At 41.7% G+C, this 21,215-nt stretch overlaps 1 protein-coding gene across 1 annotated transcript in view; it reads left to right on the forward strand.

Annotated features, from left to right (window-relative positions):
* sonb (SON DNA and RNA binding protein b) overlaps positions 1 to 21,215 on the forward strand; it is a 29,529-nt gene that overhangs the window by 6,715 nt on the left and 1,599 nt on the right. Inside the window, exons 6-19 of the mRNA XM_085397872.1 lie at positions 951 to 1,141; positions 3,880 to 4,147; positions 6,224 to 6,417; positions 7,117 to 7,269; positions 8,819 to 8,994; positions 9,543 to 9,677; positions 10,684 to 10,770; positions 12,144 to 12,362; positions 15,753 to 15,863; positions 17,016 to 17,132; positions 18,162 to 18,309; positions 18,553 to 18,621; positions 19,621 to 19,736; positions 20,965 to 21,066. Of these exons, the coding sequence (XP_085253998.1) occupies positions 951 to 1,141; positions 3,880 to 4,147; positions 6,224 to 6,417; positions 7,117 to 7,269; positions 8,819 to 8,994; positions 9,543 to 9,677; positions 10,684 to 10,770; positions 12,144 to 12,362; positions 15,753 to 15,863; positions 17,016 to 17,132; positions 18,162 to 18,309; positions 18,553 to 18,621; positions 19,621 to 19,736; positions 20,965 to 21,066 (2,086 nt within the window). The remainder of the gene's footprint in view (positions 1 to 950; positions 1,142 to 3,879; positions 4,148 to 6,223; positions 6,418 to 7,116; positions 7,270 to 8,818; positions 8,995 to 9,542; positions 9,678 to 10,683; positions 10,771 to 12,143; positions 12,363 to 15,752; positions 15,864 to 17,015; positions 17,133 to 18,161; positions 18,310 to 18,552; positions 18,622 to 19,620; positions 19,737 to 20,964; positions 21,067 to 21,215) is intronic.

Here is a 21,215-nt window from a genome sequence, read left to right on the forward strand (position 1 = left end):
TGACATTCTCCCAATCCTCTGCTGTATCATCCATGTGCTCTCTGGCAAACTTCAGACGGGCCTGGACATGCACTGGCTTCAGCAGCCGAACACGTCTGGCACTGCGGGATTTGATTCCCTGCCGTTGTAGTGTGTTACTGATGGTGACCTTTGTTACTTTGGTCCCAGCTCTCTGCAGGTCATTCACCAGGTCCCCCCGTGTGGTTCTGGGATCTTTGCTCACCGTTCTCATGATCATTTTGACCCCACGGGATGAGGTCTTGCGTGGAGCCCCAGATCGAGGGAGATTATCAGTGGTCTTGTATGTCTTCCATTTTCTGATGATTGCTCCCACAGTTGATTTTTTCACACCAAGCTGCTTGCCTATTGTAGATTCACTCTTCCCAGTCTGGTGCAGGTCTACAATACTTTTCCTGGTGTCCTTCGAAAGCTCTTTGGTCTTGGCCATGGCGGAGTTTGGAGTCTGACTGTTTGAGGCTGTGGACAGGTGTCTTTTATACAGATGATGGGTTCAAACAGGTGCCATTCATACAGGTAACGAGTGGGGGACAGAAAAGCTTCTTACAGAAGACGTTACAGGTCTGTGAGAGCCAGAGATTTTCCTTGTTTGAGGTGACCAAATACTTATTTTCCACCCTGATTTACGAATAAATTCTTTACAAATCCTACCATGTGGATTCATGGATTTTTTTTCACATTCTGTCTCTCACAGTTGAAGTGTACCTCTGGTGCAAATTACTGACCTCTGTCATCATTTTAAGTGGGGGAACTTGCACAATCGGTGGCTGACTAAATACTTTTTTGCCCCACTGTAAGTGAAAAAAATGGAGGAAGATTTTGCAACTAACTGTATGAAACACTCTGTGCTTGATGACAGCACTGTTGATAAATATGTTTCACTGTGATATTACTTCATCCTGCAATTATGTGATTTCTATTTTTACTTGTAGCTCGTCAGAGAAGAAAGATGTAGAAGATGAATCCTTTCATTCCCACCAATGGCCTCCAAACTGGCCCAAGCCACCTCAGGGCAACCTCAGCAACACTGAAAGTAATTTACAAGCAGAAGAGTTGACTGAATCAAGAGTAATAAAACGGCAGACCTCTAACCACAGTGAAGGAGAGGAAACAGAAAAACTAGGTAAGACCTGTATGAAATGGACGTTGGTTTCCATGACTGAGCAGGTCCTGAGTGTGTTGTGATGATTGTGGCTCATAGTTCATGGGAATCAGATATCCAGGATCTCAGAATATTAAAATCTTAAATTTCAAGTTTGAGGAAATCACTGTTCAAACAGTATAAACACCATGTATCCAGGAATAATACTGTAAATCTTACTCAAAAGCTATTAACACAAATTTGGGGTGGCTGTAACAGCAGGGTCGTTTAGTAGAAGAGCGAAAGCGGATCGTTGAATGAAACGATGACCCAGAACTGGTTTGTAAAAATGCTGCAGCTTCAGTGGTGTGGAACTGGTTTAGCTTTCGTGCGTCAGATACACAACAAAGCACATTATTTGGTAGAGGATGCTAGCAGGGCCGTCGTTGTTACCGAAACGATTTTATGTGCACGGCGCTCAAAAATCTGTCAAATGTTTCAGTACGACTTTGCTAAGCTACGAAGCCGCACCGCTTGATGGATTGTTGGAGCATTACGGCTGTCGTAGGCGGAGCCTGGCGGAGTGATACGTACTGTGCTTCAACATAATATTACCGTACTGTGTGTGTTTAACTTCTTTTTAAGTTTTGTGGATATGATACATGGTTATGTTCAGGATATGTCGGCCAGTTTCCACTTAATTGAAAGGTCGGTGCTCGAGTCTCTCGTCTTCACTCTTAAATATCTTTGGCCAAGACGCTGAACCCAACATTTTCTCTGATGAGTTCATTGGAGTGTGTGTAATAGAAGGCACTTAGTGCTCGTGCGAATGGCTGAATGAGGCATGTTGTATAAAGGGCTTTAAGGACTTGAGTAGAAAATGTAAGAACTAGCTCTGATCACATTTGTGTGGGAAATAGTGTTGTATAAAACAGTACCTGGACCCTTGTTCGCACGGCTGGGAACAGTCAGTTAGCCACTGCTGCACACAGCTGCTCCTGCGGACCTTCCTGCCACGCTGCCAGTTGGTCCTAAGTCAGCCTCACCGCAGCATCAAGGCTCGGCGGCTGGTGGCAACAGACCCACTTCGCCATCCCGGTGTCTTGCAGCCGGCTGACATACGTGGACCTCCGGCCTTATCCGACCCTCCTGGAAAGTGGTGCAGATGGTCCTCGGAGGAGAGCCCTAGCTGGTCCAGGATGCCTTGTGGGAAGACTCAGCGCTACCACTTGGGCTTCCCCTAAGAGCAACGGGAGCAGCCGGGGAGCCGACTCCTCTGCCGGCCATCGCCTGGAACACCTCCAAGAAAGCTTGGAGGTCCACACAATGCTTCTGCTTCTGATGCACTGCCACTTAGGGCAGGGCAATATGGCCAAAACTATTTATCACGATATATATTTGAAAATTTGCAATATCGATATAACTGACAATATAATTGACACTAGACAAAATACTTTACAACTCCACAACTTTATTAGTGCAAAAACCCCATCAATGTATTTTCACTTAAACAAGCAGCTGTTGTTTATGTGCATTAAAGTTATATAAACATGTAACAGTGCAAACTCCTCGCTGACAGTTTAACCAAAAGGCATTTCCAGTGGAAACTGGCCGACATATCCTCAGCATAACCATGTAGAATATCCACACAACTTAAAAAGAGGTTATACACACACAATATGGTAATATTATGTTGAAGCACAGTACGTATCACTCCGCCAGGCTCCGCCTACGATAGCCGTAATGCTCCAACAATCCATCAAGCGGTGCGGCTTCGTAGCTTAGCAAAGTCGTACTGAAACATTGTTAACAGATTTTTGAGCGCCGTGTACATGAAATCGGTTCGGTAATAACGACGGCCCGCTAGCATGCGCTACCAAAAATAGTGCTTTGTTGTGTATCTGACGCACGAAAGCTAAACCAGTTCCACACCAGTGAAGCTGCAGCATTTTTACAAACCAGTTCTGGGTCATCGTTTCATTCAACGATCTGCTTTCGCTCTTCTCGTTCTGCGTCGCCGCCATGCTTTATCGGTCATGTGCGTATGAAAACAAAGGCACTGCGCATGCGCGTTTTACCCAAATTCTATCGCGATATTTCATTTTCTTATCGTTGCCCAACATTTTACCGGTGTTACCGTGAACGGTTTGACATGGCCCAGCCCTACCGCCACCTACTCCCGGTGTATTGCCACCAGCTCAGACCCAATCTTCGCCAGTGCCTCCACCGGCTGCGGGGGTTGGGGCTATGACATGCTGGTGTCCTGGGTTTCGGCTCCACCCAGATTCTTGTGCAAACTATTATTTTATGTTTTGCACTTTACAGTGCTCTGCTCTCTTTTCTCTGCGATTTCCGCTGCCAGCTCCTCCACCTCCAGCAGATCTGATCAGATATCCCCCCTCTCTCGCCCCAGGCGCTACTGAAATAGGGAAGGCATGATTAGATGATGCTCGCCAACTGCGAAGACCAGCCTCCCCTGATACCACACCTTGAACCTGCTGCTTCACTCCTCCCCTGCAGCTGAGCCATCAGCCTCAACTTGCCACACATACACACTATAAATCTGGTGATAATAGAGATAACTTGAAAAATGTCATTTCCTCTCTAGTCTTACAGACACATACACAGTTTTATTCTAAAATACTAGAATAAAACTAAAATAAATACTTTGTAATGTCCAATCAGTGCTTTGTGTTATTAATAGGTGTGGCTTTTAATTTAGATGTATTTGGGTTTTTTCAAGCTGTGGTCTTTGTCATGTGATTTTCTAAAAACTTCAGCTTCTAGTGCATCCACGTCCGTGCCAAGCCAGTCCATATCTGCTAAACATCACCTGAGCACTGAGCCTGGCTTGCTTCAGTGCAAGGCATCAGAAACGTCCTTTCCTGCAAATGTGAAATCTGCTGGAAAGAAAAGAAAAAAGTCACCACAGAAGAAAAAAGAGGAGAAGTCATCAAAGAAGCAGAAAAAATCCAAGTCACCACGTAGAGGCTACAAGAGAGAATCTAGATCCACGAGCCCTTCACTTAGGAAGAGATCACGCTCAAGGTAGGTCAGGGGGTGGAGTGTGTTTGCGCTGGCTTACTTACCTGGAGATAATTTATCTGCATTTGAGAAGCATGATCACACCTCACACACGCCTTATGGTTCTGTTCTATACATGACATCCATACACCAAATAGCCCCATGGACCCTCCCTCCCTTTATTCATTCACCTCTCATTAGTACACGGGAGTCTGCCTCCAGTCTGCATACTGCTAGATTGTGTTTAATTGTTAGCAGTAGTATTCATCCATTGCTTATAATTTATCACTGCTCTTGCACAAAGAATTTAAACATTGAAAAAATCCTGTTGTTTGGTAAAGTAAAGCATTAATTTCACTCAGTGAAAGAGGACAAAGCTTTTAGTGCTAAAATAGACACAAAAATACATTTGTGAAATTGAGTGTGTGCATTTGTGTGTAGATAAGGCATAAAATAGTGCTGCATGAATGTGTGTGTGGTGGTTTGAGTGAACAAAAAAGCCCTATATAAAGTTTATACAGACCCATCACAGTAGAAATGACTGTCATAGTAATTTTAGGCTTTTAATCGTTTCTTTGGACTCTTCCTTTTCCAGGCATCTTTAACACGTTTAAAAAACTAGCATTGAGTGCACGAGTTTGAGTTCAAGAACTGACCCCATATCCCACTGCTCACCATTGGTGCTAGTTTCAGTCGTACATAAACAGTACGTGTATCTTAAGGCTGGGAAACCTGCAGTCAGCTGAGACTGAAGAAGTCACTTGAATGAGTGACGAAATGTTTCTCCCACTCAAAACATCCAGATCAACAGAATCAACTTTTGGGAACAACCTGAACTGCTTGTCAGACAAATTAGCTGCTTACCTTGGACAACTCGTCACGTCCTGCTCTCCTGTCCAGCCCACAGACTGTCTTTTCAGAGAACCTGTTACAGTGGAGCCTGAGCCCACAGTGAGTGGAGCCTGAGCCCACAGTGAGTGGAGCCTGAGCCCACAGTGAGTGGAGCTCTGAGCCCACAGTGAGTGGAGCTCTGAGCCCACAGTGAGTAGAGCCTGAGCCCACAGTGAGTGGAGCCTGAGCCCACAGTGAGTGGAGCCTGAGCCCACAGTGAGTGGAGCCTGAGCCCACAGTGAGTGGAGCTCTGAGCCCACAGTGAGTGGAGCTCTGAGCCCACAGTGAGTGGAGCCTGAGCCAGATGTGTAAAGCTATTTCACTGAGTGAAGCCACCCACTGGCAAAAACATAAAACATGTTATACTTGTTCACATTTTATAAAATTAAGTTTACTCAGTTGACTTGAGGAATGATGCGTCCTCATTATGATGATTTCTTTCTAAATCATAGAAGCTGTGTTATTCTGTACCACAGATTAATGGTTTCAAATATTTCTTCAGCATTAAAGTAATCCAGTGACACTTGTGTGTATTTCCACTCAGTAAACAATAGCTGTTGATACTTAATTCACTAAACTTTATCTTTCAAATTGTAAACAAATGCGCTTTAGAACAGCATTTGTCGCTGGCACAGTGTAACTCAGTTTAACACAGTAATCTGAAGTGTCCATCAAAGTGGCCAATCACATCAGGAGCCCATCCTCCTTTGGGCTCTACCTCCCGACAGTCAAAAGTAAGTTTATTCACGTGAGCAGGATTTCTCTCTGAGTGCAGGGAGGTACCTGCAGGACCCTGAAACTGTAGCAGTGCATGCAAAGCAGACGCCCGTGCGTGCACGATGGCGTCAAAGTCATCCTGTTCCACAGGACCACGGCCTCATTTAGAGGTGGCAACTTGCTTCCCCACAGTTGCAAATGCAGTTTGCCTGATTATGTGTTGGCAAGAGTGTTCTGATGAAACTAGTGCTTCCTGGCCATTTTGCAATCACCACATTGTCTTCATCACATCTAGTTTTTCAGTCCATGGAACAGAATCATAGAGGAGGGTGCCCAAAATATTTATCACAGTTGTAGCTGTACACAGTGGTTCTTGAAAGTTTGTGAGTGCTTTTATTACATTGTAAAGTTTCACCTATGAATATTTGTATACAGATGTTGTTTAGCAGTTGGTTTTTTGAAAGATAAATGAGACTGCATGTTGCTTTGTAGGTCAAGGGGCCGCAGGCCACGGCGGTCACGCTCGCGGTCAGTGTCACAAAGTCGGCGGAGGGTTGCATACAGCCAGAGAGACCGTTGGAAGCGTGAGCCGAGCCATTCCCCTGTGCTAATCCTACGCAAAAACAGGTCGCCCTCACGGAAACACGGCAGCTTGAGCAACAGCCCTCACCGTATCAGTGAACTGGGTCAGATATTATGAAGTCACTCGTGTGAATGTAATACGTGCCATTTTTCCTTTTTGTTACTTGTATTTTGGTGCTATTGTATATAACAAAGAGGAGGCTGCTGTCATAAAGTAACTGTAAATAAGTTAGCGCCTGATTTTTACTAGGTGCCAGTTTTTACTAGAAAAAACCTCTAAAAAATGAAGTAAACCTCTTGTTTACTTCATTTTTTAGTTGCTCACCTTTCCTTGTCAACTTGATGCTTCCCCCCCCCCATGATAAAGCTCAAGTTTAAATACTGTGAGAACAACAGGGGATTCAATGTTGTACTCTATCATGAGTCAGTACCAGTAAATATATGTGGGATCCTGTATGTTATGGGGTGGCTGTGAACTCCAAGTTAGTGTGAATAGAAAAAGTGCTTGTCTGAATGATGAATTAGGCAAGTAGTATAAAGCACTTTGAGTCTGAGTCCATTACCTCTGAAAGATGATGGTTATATGTTGCTTCTGACTATGTGATCATCACACTAATTCCCATTAATTCATTTTGTTGTGATGATTTACTTGAGATTACAATTTTCTTATCTTCTTTACCGCTAAAATCATATGCTCAGATTTCTATTTTAAAAAAAGGAAAATAAAACTGTATATAGCTGTTAGAAACTTCATATTATGTATTATGTCTAAAAAATGTAAGATTTATTTTTTTGTTTCTCAGATAAGGAGCAGTTGTTGGAAATTGCTAAGGCCAATGCTGCTGCCATGTGTGCCAAAGCTGGTATGCCTATCCCTGCTAGCCTGAGATCCTCAGTGCTTCCCCTGGCTCTGCCAACAATGGCTATGAATGCTGCAATGGCCAGTATGACTGCTGGTAGGAATTTGACTTTCCTCTTTCCTGCATGATTTTTTCCTCCTGTTATCACTAGGGATGGGTATCGTTTAGGTTTTATCCTATACCGGTGCCAAACCGGTACTTTTGAAACGGTGCCGGTGCTTAAACGGTGCTCGAACCGGTGCTTAGAGAATGGAGAACACAAACTTTGTCCTAAAACCTCTCATGTTTAGCTGTTTTTTTGTAAAAAGATAACAATGTTAGCCTTTTCTGCAGCTATAGGACATATATGCTATCTCTCTATCAAACAAGAAGACAGGTAGACATGTAACTACGACGGTGTTTGCTAGTTCACCTTACATGCATTAATGTAATAACGTGGTTAGCCTACTCAGCGTAAATTACACACGAACAACATGAAGCTACTCACGCAGAGAAGAACGGCTGCTGCTGCATCATCATCCATCTGCTCTAAAAGAACGTACGTACCTGGGCCCGCCTACTATCCTTGGAAAGGTAAAATGATTGGCTAAAATCCAAAGTGTGTGACATGTCAAGAAAAAAAAAAGCACAGAAAAAAAGCACCGAAATGTGCGCTGCTTTTCGGTCTGGTTACTACCGTTTATGTCAGAACACTGGATACCGTTACCCATCCCTAGTTACCGCTGCTCCATCGATACAGATTTGGTCATTTCCTTGAGGGGACTGTTTAACTTAGTTTGAATCTGTCTGTTTGGAATGAAGTTGTAATTTATCAAAATGTACAAATACAGACATCCAGTTGACTTCTTTCTTCAACAGTAAACTGCATCTCCAATAAAGTTGGGCAATTGGACGGATATATTGACTATAGGCTGAGCCTTTCACCAGTCGTTTTTTACAAGAGCGATTTATTTATTTGTTTGCCCATGAGTTGGTTTGCTAATAATGTTGGTTGAAACTAAGAGAAGCAGTCAACGGAAAACATAATAGCGCTGTTTTTAGCACTATAACTGTGTTTATCTTATCACACACTCGACCAAACAACAAATACAAAATTAAACAATAAGTAAGTTAAAAATCCAAATGTCTCTTCCTGCGAACATTAAAAAAAAATCTGATGTAATGTTGAGGTTTTTGTGTGCTTTGGCTCATCTCAGATAAATAAATAAATGAATGAATAATCCAAAAAGTAGCAATATTAATACTGAAACAAGAAAAGAAGGTAAAATATTCAAACAAATCTTATAAATTCTAAACGTGCATGATTACGTTGCTCCGCCCATCGAAAAGTCACCTGCGTGAATATATCACCTGTTGTCATTTATTGGACTGACGATTGTCGGTTGGAAACTTTTCAAATATCACCTAACCTTAATCCCTGATGTCTTTTCTTGTGTGTGAGTAGTTCTACTGCTGATGAGTAAGTTTTCTGGAGCAAAATAACCATGAAGGTCAAGTGAAGTGTCGAGTGTGTTGAGTCAATAAAATAAGTACTATAAGCAGAATTACACGACTGAAGCTGAAATGTTCGAATATTATTTGAGTCAGCTGTTGTGCTTCTTATTCACCGATTTGTGTGTTTTGCCGTGTCTCCTCTCACTTGTAGCCACTGTGACAGCAGCCTTGACTAACATTGGCACTTTGTCGTCACTGGTTCCACTGCCTTCCATTATGCAGAAGCCACCCGTTGCCCCTGCCCAACCCAACATCGCTAATTTGGAGGAGGTGAAAAGGAAAGTAGCAAAGCAAGCGAACAGCATTAGCATTAAAGAATTTACTGACGTAAGTTTCATGTTTTCTATGTATCAAAACAACTAAAGTTAGTGCAAAGGACAGGCCATCGTATGCCAAAAGAAAACGGTCACAAGCTGAACAGGCAATGAGTTAAAACACTGAAGCACTCCATGATCCTCTGTGATCCAGGCCCTTGTGCATGCTCACATAGCAACGATGAGCCTGATACTTAAAAATGATTTTGGATTTAGAGCATGGATTTACATACATCCAACAGTTGTTGTATAAAATATGAGCTGATTCAAAGAGGGAAAGTGGGATTTTCTTTTCCAGATTTGGTTAATGTCATAGAGTGAGCCTTACATTAAAGGACAAGTGCATTACGTTTTGTTAAAGCTCTGCCGCTCTACCTTTATAGGTGGAAAGGTCTCTGTCTGCTTACATACAGGATCCTACTCAGATCATAGCAGTTCTAAAGTACAGTTCTGCAGTGTTCTGTAACAGCCATGGAGATCTGCAGCCTGCAATGTGGAAAAACAAGAGCGATGCGTCGTAGTTACATAGCTTACTCTTTATATGTGTGTGTGTGTTTGCAGAAATGCAAGATGATTGCAGACAGTACAGAAGAGCTGCCAGTGGCAGTGCCTCATGTTTCAGATGAAGAGGATGATGAGAAACCTTTTGGAGGAGCAGCTCTACGAGAACCAAAAGCAATCACCTTCAGTGTTAATGTAATATGCACACGTGCGCTGCATCGTGTCTGTTTTAAATGCAGTTAGACCCAGAAATATTTGGACAAACACGCAGTTTTCATAGCTTAGTCTTTGTACACCCACAACACAACACATCTGAAATGCAGGAGCTGAAATACCAATTAGATGCAGACTTAACTTAAATATAAGTGATACAGCTGAAATGTTACGTGAAACTTTTAGGATTTACAATCATTTTGTTACACAATCCTTTCATTTCAGAGGTTTATTTATCTTGGATATTTTAGGAATTCTTTACAGGCATTAAAATCCATTTTCTCATCAGGCCAAGTTCGCATGATTGGCTCATTGCGGAGTATGCTGAAGGTTATCATCTGTCTGTGCGATTCATTTAACTGAATCTGAGCTGACAGTATGTCCCTATACACATGACCCTGTCATCACATGCAGGTTTCTTTGTCACACTGTTTTCTTCCTGTGGTTCTGGTGTGAACTGTGAACTGATTATCTTAGTTTCAACTTTCTGAAGAATGCTATCCCAAAACTGGGCAGATGTTTTGAGTGGTTTTTCTGTTCTTGAGCTGATGTCAATTATATAACTCAGTTCAAATTCCCAGATAGGGAATAATATGGTGAAAGTGGGAGTTTCAGAAGAGCGAGGGAATGAGACTCGCTGCCGTTTGGATTTCACAAAGAGGATGTCAAACATCCGGTAATTTGCAAAACATGCAGCAAAACTATTGCTGCAAAAGGTAGCAGTACCTCAAATGTATTCCACCAGCTGAAAAGTCATAGCTTTGTGAGTCTTTATGTTTGACTTTTGCTTGGCTCATTTTGGGTTTATTTTTGATGGCCTGGCACATTCTCTGTGGGCAGGGACAGGAGGAGAGAAGCTGCAGAGAGGCATGTAATGATGGGGTCACCTGGTCCTTCATAGGGTTTTTCTGGTGGATATAGTCGCAGTTGTGTAATAAGTAACTTTTTCGAAAAAAGAAGTAACCATTTCCAATTTTTGTCCAATCAGAACTCAACAGTTCGTCCAGCAGTCCGTAGTGATGCAGGCATGGCCAAGGAGTTTCCAGTGTCTTCAGGAACACAGCATCGTAAGAAGGTATGAAACTCGTTTTTATTAGACTGAATAGAATCACTTCCAGTGTGCATCTCAGTGCTACGTTTCTGTTCCACTTAACCGGGATGTCTGAGTTAGCATCTTCCTTTCTTTAGGTCAGCAGGGGGCGTGGCCATTTCAAAACCATAATATTTTGCTGCTTTCAAGTCATCGTCTTGTTGCATAAACAACATAGTAACGGACTCTAGCCTTGAATTTTCTTCTTAAATTTTATTTATTTATGATTTCTTTACAAAGTTTTCAAGGGTTTGAGGGGCTGAGATAAAAGCACGAACCCCCCCAACATGCTTTATGGTAAATATGAGGTTTTGTTGTTGGTGTGCAAAATCTTTTTTTCTCCCAAACATGTGTTGTGCATTTTTGTTGAAAAGTTAAGAATACAAATTTTTATCTGTCCCAAGAATTGTGTTGCAGGATAGTTTGTGGGAGCAGTAACCATGACTACGACGGTGTTCTTCCTTAATTTTGTTCTTTTTGTTGTTGAATGAATGAACATCTTTGTGGATCTTACTTTGTGGTCGTGGTGGGAACTTTGCAGGATGTCGAGAGAACATTTAACTTTTACATTTCCTACATTTTTGTGCCATTTGTCTTATTAGGAATTGGTTTCCATCTCAGGAGACTTTTTGGGCTTTCGAGTTTAATGGATATTTAATATTTTTTCTGGGGCCATGGTCGAGGCACTTTTCACACCATCAATATCTCAACAATATTCTGTTTGTTTCTTCATCTCGGGACGATCACATGCAGACATTTACAAATTTAAAAACCACAAAAAGAAAAATGGGGTAATGCTGTATGAGAAGAAAGGTGCACGGTGGCAGACGTCTCAGCCTGTAGCTGGTGGTGCATTAGATATGTCAGTTTGCATCCTGATTGATCCACAGGAGCAGGGCACCTCTCAATACCCCCCAAAGAATCAGCTGTCCTGACCATGTTCGTCATTTGAGTTCAGGAAGTTCCTCTCAGGTCACCATTACCTCGTTCCCAGTGAAACACAAACAGATACTTCAAATCTTTTATTCCCTTGGCTATTAGATCACTTAACTCTGACACACTTAGATTGACTTCTTTGTATGATCGTTGGTGGACACATTTCTATTTTTGCCTGTGATTGCATGAGCAGGTTGTGGCTAAGCTGCAAATGAATTGTCAGAATCAATAAAATGATCTGAATCTGATCTATATGAACAGTAAGCATTGAAACAATTCTAGCTTCAGTTTATTCTTTGAGCTGCACTTTGTATTCCACAGAATAAATGTCTCCCTTTAAACGGATTAATTGCAGGTAATTATCAAAGAAAATGTCTTTTAATATAAACCCATAGTTACTTATCTAATGTAATGTGTTACAGGAAGGAGAGGGACTGGGTGCTTATGGAGAATGGGTGCCAGTTGACAAAACAACCGAGAAGGCTGCTGTTACAACAAAGGCCCAAACAAATGTTCTGTCAGCAGCACCCTCCTCCTCCTCATCATCATCAGGGGAAACGGCAGCGGTTTTGCAGGAAGTTATTGAACAGCCAGCGTTTGTGACAAACAGTGACAAAGTTTTTCCTGACCCACAACTGCAGGTGAGAAATGAGATACAACAGAAGTGAACACCTCTCACCTTTTTAAAGATGATTTGGGCGATGCTGGTGAACAGTGCATGGAGTAAATGTGATTGTGTGATTCCACTATGCCAGGCATTACAGTGTTTAGTTGGACAAAATCCACTGGATATCCTGTACTAATGCTAGCAAGCTCAACCAGGTCTCTTCTTCCAAGAGGTGGATTTACCACTTATCTGAAAGGAAGTTGGAGATAAAATTCTTAGGCTGAGTTTTTTGGAGTGTTTGTATTCTTAGTTCTCCTTAGTTGAATTATCTAGTTTGTTTATATTCTCTTGTTGTTCCTACTATGCCTTCCCTTTATTCCCTGTGCCTTCTGGTAGGGCTGCTCAATTAATCGAATTTTAATCACGATTACGATCTGGGCTTTCAACGATCATTAAAAATGACTGAGCCGATTATTGGCCCCTCCCTCATTTATCCGCGACACCTTAAAGGCCGGTCCGTGAAAATATTGTCGGGCATAAACCGGTCCGTGGCGCAAAAAAGGTTGGAGACCGCTGATTAAGAGGACCCGAGGGAAGCTCGGAAAGCTAAGCAGAAGTTATTTGGAGAGGAGAGTGACTGCCGTTGGTTGAAAAGAGAGGTAAAAAAAAAAACTTCAGTGGTGTTGCACACTATTTTATATTATTTTTTAAAGTCATTGTTAACCCTTTAGAGCCGGTCAGAGCAGCACGCTCTGTTTTGTGTAACAATTTTTAAATCCCTGTAGAACCTGAACCGTGTAAGCTAGCGCAATAATTTGTTTTGCATATGAAACCGGAGGAGTTGTACTTACATCTGATGCCATCAGCTTGTCCTCGGTCACGGTTTCCTTCCACATAAAGCTTTGCAAAAATTGCATAAAAAGCGCTTGCAGGAACAAAAACATAATATTCCAGAAACAAGCTTTGCCGATCCGATCAGCTGTTCGTAACACTTCCCACAGTGAAACAGAGTCAGCAGTGTTGCCAACTCCTCAGTAAGGAAAATCGCTATTGGCTGTCCTAAAAGTCGCTAGAAGTCGCTAAATGACGTCATCGCCAAATTTGCATAATTGGTCATGCTAATCTAATTGTAACCTATGTTGCTGGAGAGAGAAATAACATCGTGGAAGAGACATAAAGTGAGTAAAAAACGTCCGAAATGCATTTAGAATTTATTTAGAACTACAAATTAAATTTCTTTTAGCAATTATTGCTTTTTTAATGTCACAATTCCAACCCTGCTGCTTTACCCGGGCTTGGACCGGCAAAAGTGACCCGAAATAGGCACTCTGGTGGAGTTACTTTGTGTGTGTGTTTATAAGTAGTTTTAAACCTTGTGATCCACAAAACAGCATAAGAGTAAAAGAAGAACTGACTGCGTTACAGCACCCGCTGCTTGTTGAGAGTAAAAGCAATAAGGGCTTTCACGTCTTTATTTTTAGCGGGTCTGAAAACTTGCTAAATATAGCGACAAAGTTGGCAACACTGGAAGTCGCGAACTATCGTATGTGCGCCATTTCCTGCCCGAAACCGGAAGTGACGTCATTTTCGCGGAAATGTAGTTTTTTACTTGTAGGCCTTAATTGCCTATACTGGTGTTTTTATAAGTCATGTTTGACTCTATACTTTTCTGAATAGTTTCTGTGATGCTTAGAACTCAGATTGCACTGCTGGAAATAGTTTATTTTGATGCACCTGCTGTTTTCTTTGCAAATTTGCATCATAGGATTGTTTTTTCGTTTTTCCTGCAGTATATAAAAATTGGTGTATCTCCAAAATAAAACTATAAAGACACTCAAAATAAATTTCCTGTGGTGAGAAACTATTTTTTGCAACTTTTTTTGTATTTCAAGTTTTGAGGGATAAACCTCTTAAATTTCTCCAAGTAGAAATATATGTAAAAAAAACCAAAAACGATTTTCAATTTTTTTGTAGTTTATTGCACTTTTTTGCAATTAATGTAATTACTATGGACTTAATGCATACATATTATTACAATTTGGGCTATAACAGTTGTATTGATGTATAGCAACTTGAAATGCTCCCACAAATGGCACTACAGCATGTAAAAAAAAATATATATATATAAGCTCTGGCGGACTTGGTTCTATAGTAGGTCGTAAGGGTTAAATAAATATCGTCAAATAATCGAGATCTCAATTTCAGTGAAAATAATCGTGATTATCATTTTTGCCATAATCGAGCAGCCCTAAGGTCTGGTGTCTTTCTCGCTGTTTGTTTCTGTCTTTCTTCACTCTTCCCATATTTAAACCCTCAGTTTGCTTCTGTTCTTTGTTGCATTTTCCTTCATGCGTCCTTCCTCATGTGTTTCCCCAAAGAAGGTTTCGTTTAACATAAAATGCAAAACGATCCAAACAGTATGTTGTTGCCATTTGCCTGGACCGTGATTTGACAGTGTTTGTCTACAGTGATGGGACAAGATTACTCCCGTCCCACCAAAGACGTGCTCTGAGGGAAGGCACAGAGACATTACTTTTATTGGACTGGAAAGGTCGCTGTTTTTAAAATGCGGCTTAATGAGATGCTAATTAATGTTCAACTTTGACAATATCAGCGTTGAAACAGATTTTGTGTGGTGAAGGCAGAGCTGACATGAATTTTCCTGGAAGGATCTCTGGGGATATTTTGTCTTGCTGTGTGGGAGAGCTCTTATTTTTACACTGCCTGTCTGTGGGAAACATTGTTTAAATGCTTTACAAAAGTTAAATGAAGTATGTAATTGAAACATAGGGTGCAATTTTTTTATGTGGTTCGAGATTTTATCTTCTCTGAATTGTTGAACTGCTGTGTTTCCACACCTTCTGATTTATAAGCACTAGATTTGGTGGCAGGCATGGATTGATTTGGAAACCACAATTCTGCACATAAAGTGGCTGAATTTGTAATGTTGTTATTGACATATAAAATGAGAAAATGGAATTTAAACAGTTTCTTGAAAACACTTCCCAACGCTTTAGTCTTTAACGAGGTAATCATCAGTAAAGTGAAGTGTTTATGAACAAACAGGTGAGCAGAGATTTCTAGATAAGTGGGGCCCTGGAGTGTGAACCAGCCAGCAGTGGGCTAACACAAAGTCTCAGCCACACAGCTGCCAAACCTTTGACCAGTTAAGAGTTACCAATGAACCCAGTATGCTTGTATTTAGGGTTTTGGAGGAAGCTCCGTTTTTTTATTCAGTTTGCTTTTTTCTCCAAATTACAGGTAAACGGATAAACTAGCTGCAAAACAATTGAATGGTTTAAGATATTTTTGTATCACGGACTTATTCAGACTGTAAGAGTTTAAAACAACTCTAGTTTGGGTCTTCTCTCCTTCTTAACCCTCAAACCTGTGTCTGACTCTCTCTGTTTTTCTGTCTCTCCAGCAAGTAGACATCACCCAGGCTGTAACTGAACGAATCAAAGCTCAGAGGCGATTGGCTGAGAACCCCTATGACATCAGTGCCATCCGCATGCTCACCCGAGCACAAGAGCAGGTAATAAGTCTCAAAAGAATAAACGTTTAAAGCAGCTAACGTGCTCACCATAAAAACTTTATATTATTAGCAAGTGTGAAACTATGAAGATGCTATAATAGCAGCATAATCACACTGTATCACCACTCTGGCAGCCTCAGTTTTAGGTGCAGCATGTATATGTTGTTCTGGGTTTCAGCTCCTAATATCATCTTTTTTCAATAAAAACAAAACATGGCTTTTCTCATTTTGTCAGGTCAGCATTTTGTAAAACAGGAAAATGGACAAAAGATACAAAAGCATTTCATGTTCAGTGTAAATGGTTCTTATAGAGTGCTTTGCTGCTTACACAACTTGCCTCCTTCACCCATTCAAACACATTTGCACAAGCACTTTGTTCCATGCGCTCTAAGTGCTTTCTACCCAACAGTCACACACATTCGAGCAACTTGGCGTCAGTATGTCGCCCAAGGATGACATGCAGACCGGAGCAGATGGGGGTCGAACCACCAGCCTTCTGATTAGTAGATGGTAAAAATGGTAAATGGCCTGTATTTGCACAGTGCTTTACTCAGTGCATAAGGACCCCAAAGTGCGTTACACTACATTCAGTCACACACACATTCACACACTGGTAGTAGGTGATCTGTCCCTGGTGTACCACTGCTGAGACGTTACTCACATATTAATACTTGTATAATGTTGTAGCTGGTGAGTTCACAGCTAATTCTGAGTGTTATAGTATTTTATGCGTATTATACAATTTCACAAAAGCGTAAACTTGGGAAAACATTAGGCTTTGATTAAGTGGTGACTGAGCCTCATAAATATCTGTGCGGCTGTCATGAGTGTGAGGTGGAGCTGCCACTTTGATACTGACTGCAGCAGCTGCAGTTGATCTGTTTGGAAGCAGATGTTTTGTAGACGCTTCGTGAATGAAATTAGTCTTAATGATTTATGTGACAGTGTTTCTTCTATAAAATCAAAAAGAGCAGCCAGAGGCCTGTGGATCTGTCAGAAAACCTGCCAAATCAAATCTGCATTCCCACCCATGGTAGCAAACGTGAAGCCCAGAGAATGGGGATAGCTAATCTCGGAATACTGACAGTTGTGTCAGACAAATACAGACATGCTTAAACGCTCTTATTTTATAGAAGTGTCCTTTTTCAATAGGTAGATGCTTGGGCCCAATCCAACACGGTTCCTGGTCTTTTCACTGGTTCAACTGGAGCCCAGGTCCTCAGCTCTGAGGAGCTCTCGACCAGTGGACCACAAGCATGGCTGAAGAAGGTAATGTACACAGCATTCAACGCAAAAATCAAGCTTGATTTAGTTTTAACCCCCTGGTAGTCATCTCCTAGTGAAGCTCTGCACCATGTCTAGTATACTATACTCAGTATTTTCACACTGAGCCTCACATCTGAGGCTGTTAGAAAGCAGAGGTTATAACTCTTCTAGAGAATATAAAAGAAAAGACGTGCAGTAGTGCAGCCGTGTCATCACATGCGTACTGTAATATACATCCAAAAGCTTGAGTGCAAATAGAAAGTGATGCAAGATTCAACCCTTTTTTTCTCAACAACAGCAGCAAAGAAGTGTGTAAGTTATTGTGCAGCCTCTTCTTCCTGTCTGACACAGCTGGAATACAAACAGTGTGTTTTTAAGACAGCAGCCGCACTCATCACTGCTGTCGTGATCAAAACCTTTGGAGTCTTATCGAATCGCATGTTCTCAAAGCATAAACATGAAGAAGACGTATCTGCCTGCTCTAATCGATCGCTGGTTCACGTTCAGTTCGAGTTAAGTGTTACCTACATTTAACCTGCGTGTACTTCACTGCATGCTGCAACGTGGGTTGTATTCAGTGGTTGAGAGGAGGCGGCAGAAACACTCGGCAGGACGGTCACAAACTCACGACCACACTGGGAATTCCACAGTGCTCGTCCGTTAATAAACACACTCTTCATCAACCTTACACGGCCCGGTTGAACGGCTGCTGTCTCATCATATATGAAGCGAGCAGTGTTCACACAACCCGTAACGTTGCTTTGAGTTAGGGAGGTAAAGATACGAGGTTCATCTCAGTCAGCGTTCATGTGCAGCATGGGCAGCAGCGCATACTTGTGACATCACAAAACATCACCTTAGGCTGTCTTAAAGAGACACCACACAATTGCGACTGTGACAAGGAGCATGAGAAGAAAATGTTTGCGATGAAAATGTGATAACACATCCTGTCCATCCCTGCGCTCGTGTAGATGTTGTTTTCTTTCTTTTCTCCCTTCTGACTTTTTACTGTGTTGTTTGTGTTCTGACTAGGACCAGTTTCTCAGGGCAGCTCCAGTGTCAGGGGGTGTCGGGGAGTTCCTGATGAGAAAGATGGGGTGGAAGACAGGCGAAGGGCTCGGAAGGAACCGCGAGGGTACCGTGGAACCCATCGTTATTGACTTTAAGGTTGACCGCAAAGGTACGAGAAACCAAGTGATGCACTTTTTGCTGCTGAGTCTCGACAATAGATGCTCACACAAGCTTTGCAAGACGGTGATAGTGAAGGCAGTGGGATCTTTATGGTGTCATATTGCATGGATTTACTGTTATTTGGCCACAAATATTAGTTTATAGTACGATTCTCACATTTCACTCTTTAGGGAAGTGTATGGGTGATATTATAAATAATACCACATTATTGATGTTGACTTTAATGTTTTAGGTCTAGTTGCTGAAGGAGAGAAACTACAGAAGCAAACTGGTGGACTGGTAGTAACCAAGGACCTAATGGGTAAAATACACCTGAATTTGTTTCCTTAAAGATGGTGATACTGTTGACCTTTAGTCTTGCAGCTCATCAAAAAAACCCAATCAGACCCACAGGAGCAAATACAGAGTAAACTTGTTCTACATGCATTTCTTTATGATAACGATGGTGCTTAGGACCAGTGAGAGGCAGAGAATCAGACCCTGCTGTTAGAGGTTTCTGCTGCGTGAGTGTCATCTGTGAGGGTGTGATAGCTGGAGAAATCTGACAGAATGAATATATTACTCCACCAAATCTGAAATCCGTGTGTATCAGCTGACATTTAGGATTGACAGAAGAAGATAAAACAGTATTTGTGTCCAGAAACGAACCAATTTGCATGTTAAAGAAGTTGCTGTTAAGTCCATAAACGCAGCAGCACTTACATGTTTAGGCATTCACCTCTAAAAGGAAAATTCCAACAAATACATAAACAATAAACAACCATGCCTGTCAATTACAAACATGCTGCTGCACGTCTTTGGTAAATCCAGGAAGTAACTTTTCATTTCCAACGTGCAGTTTGCATTGTAAGTCTGGCTCTCAGCCTTCATCCACAGGATCAAAGTATCGGTAGCATCAGAACAGTGTGTGTAATTTATCCTCAGCAAAGTGATGTGAATCAGAACAAAGGTGCAGATATACGTGATTATGTGCAACATACTTACGCAGCTCTGCCACTCCAACATATAAAATGTGCAAAAACAAGAACAAACAAGCCGCAGTACTGATATTTTCCACAAGATGGCGATCTCACATAAACAATAAACAGAATTCTCTGAACTGTTTTTGCAGTCGATCTTTTTTCAGGAATAGTAACTTCTAAATCTGCAGTAAACCGCAAAAGCTCCTGCAAGGGTCTGAGCTGCATGTCAAACATAAACAAGGACAAAAAATATTCATCATAAATATCAATGCTTCTGTAGAACATCTCTTCCTCTGAGCGCTGTCCAAATCTAACGATGTCCTTTTATCTGTGTGCAGGGAAGCACCCGGTGTCTGCTCTCATTGAGTTGTGTAACAAGAGAAAGATAATGCAGCCAGACTTTGTTATGGTCCATCACAGTGGTCCTGACCACCGCAAGAATTTTCTTTTCAAGGTGGGTCATTTTCATTCTGCGTGAAGCTGGCGACAATCTGCACCTTCTCCACTACGTCATTAAACCCCACACAGTCACTCTGTGCAGCTGGAGCTTCCTGCTCTGCAGGGCTTTATAATCGAGAGGCAACAAAAATCATCTGACGATAGTAATCACATTACTGCTGGTGGTGGGTAAATCACCTTATATGACAAACAGTGTTGGCCTTGAAAATAGTAATTACTTACTAATTACTGATTACTTCTCCAAGAAAGTAATCCCATTAGTTTACTGTTTACTCATTTACGCATTCAGGGGTTTCTCTGTGAGCGTCACGTTCCCGTGGCAGCATGCTCGCCGCTCGCCACTCGCCGCTCGCTCACATTTGAAGTTTCATTTTTCGCTGTAGAAAGTTTTCTTCCCACGCAGAGTGAACAGTGGATTTTTACAGAATCAAACTCAAAGTAATGTGATTACTTCCAAGCGTTGAACGCTGCATGTACTCTCTCTGCACTATTTTATCCATTGTTGATCTGCACACGTCTGTTGCTGCCACGGGCGTCGCACGCTCGTACGTCGTTGTCATGAGACGCTCTCACAAACAAACCACGGTTTAGTAACGCAGTAACGCAGCGTGCTTATGGGAAAGTAACAGTAATCTCATTACTTTTGGGTAACTTACAGGTGCATCTGAGAAAATGAAAATTATAAATAGTGATCTGTGTTCGTAATATCCAGCATCTCAGGGGGAGTTTGGAGTCTCTGCTGCTTCCCAGTTGTTGTGGTGTGGTGTCAGTTTCAAAGATGTTACTGTAGTGGTACAATGTGACTGTAAAGATGTACCAAGAAATGTATGTCACAAAGGGAAGCACCTGATTCTGTTATATACAGCCAGCTCTTTATTCCTCTCGTATGCATTTTGGCCTTATTTAACTTCATTTGTGACCCTATTGCCAACTCTTAAACACATGTTTTTGTATATGTGATACTTTTTTATTTCAATCTATTTGATCAAAGATGATTGAGCACCACACAGGTGTACTTCCTAGCTCGTGTTATTGTCCCTCATGCTAAATCCTTGAGAGTGCATGTAATTAAAAACCTTTTTAAAAACTGCTAAAAATGTGTTTTAATTGAATGCATCAGATTCACGTGTTGTTTACGATCCCAGAAAGTGGATTTTGTTAATCTGGACCTGTGTTTGTTGGATGTTGTTAGTGAACAGAGTTATGTGTTGTGTTATCTCCAGGTCACAGTGAATGGTGTGGACTACCAACCCCAGACAGCCAGTCCCAATAAGAAGCACGCCAAGGCCATGGCAGCCACAGTTGCCCTGCAAGCTCTGGGAGAGGTAACCCACAGCTCTGACAGTCACGTCACTTTTAATATAAGTCACCCTGCAAGTGTGTAACTACAAAGAAAAGAGTGGATCCGCTGTAACTGATTGCTCAGCGAGAGCCTTCAGTCTACACTGGCTGCTGTAATAACTCAACAAGTTTT

This window comes from Rhamphochromis longiceps, linkage group LG23 (assembly GCF_057381845.1).
Source record: "Rhamphochromis longiceps isolate RC_006_pf linkage group LG23, R_longiceps_female_GT1.1, whole genome shotgun sequence".
NCBI classification, from domain to species: Eukaryota; Metazoa; Chordata; class Actinopteri; order Cichliformes; family Cichlidae; genus Rhamphochromis; species Rhamphochromis longiceps.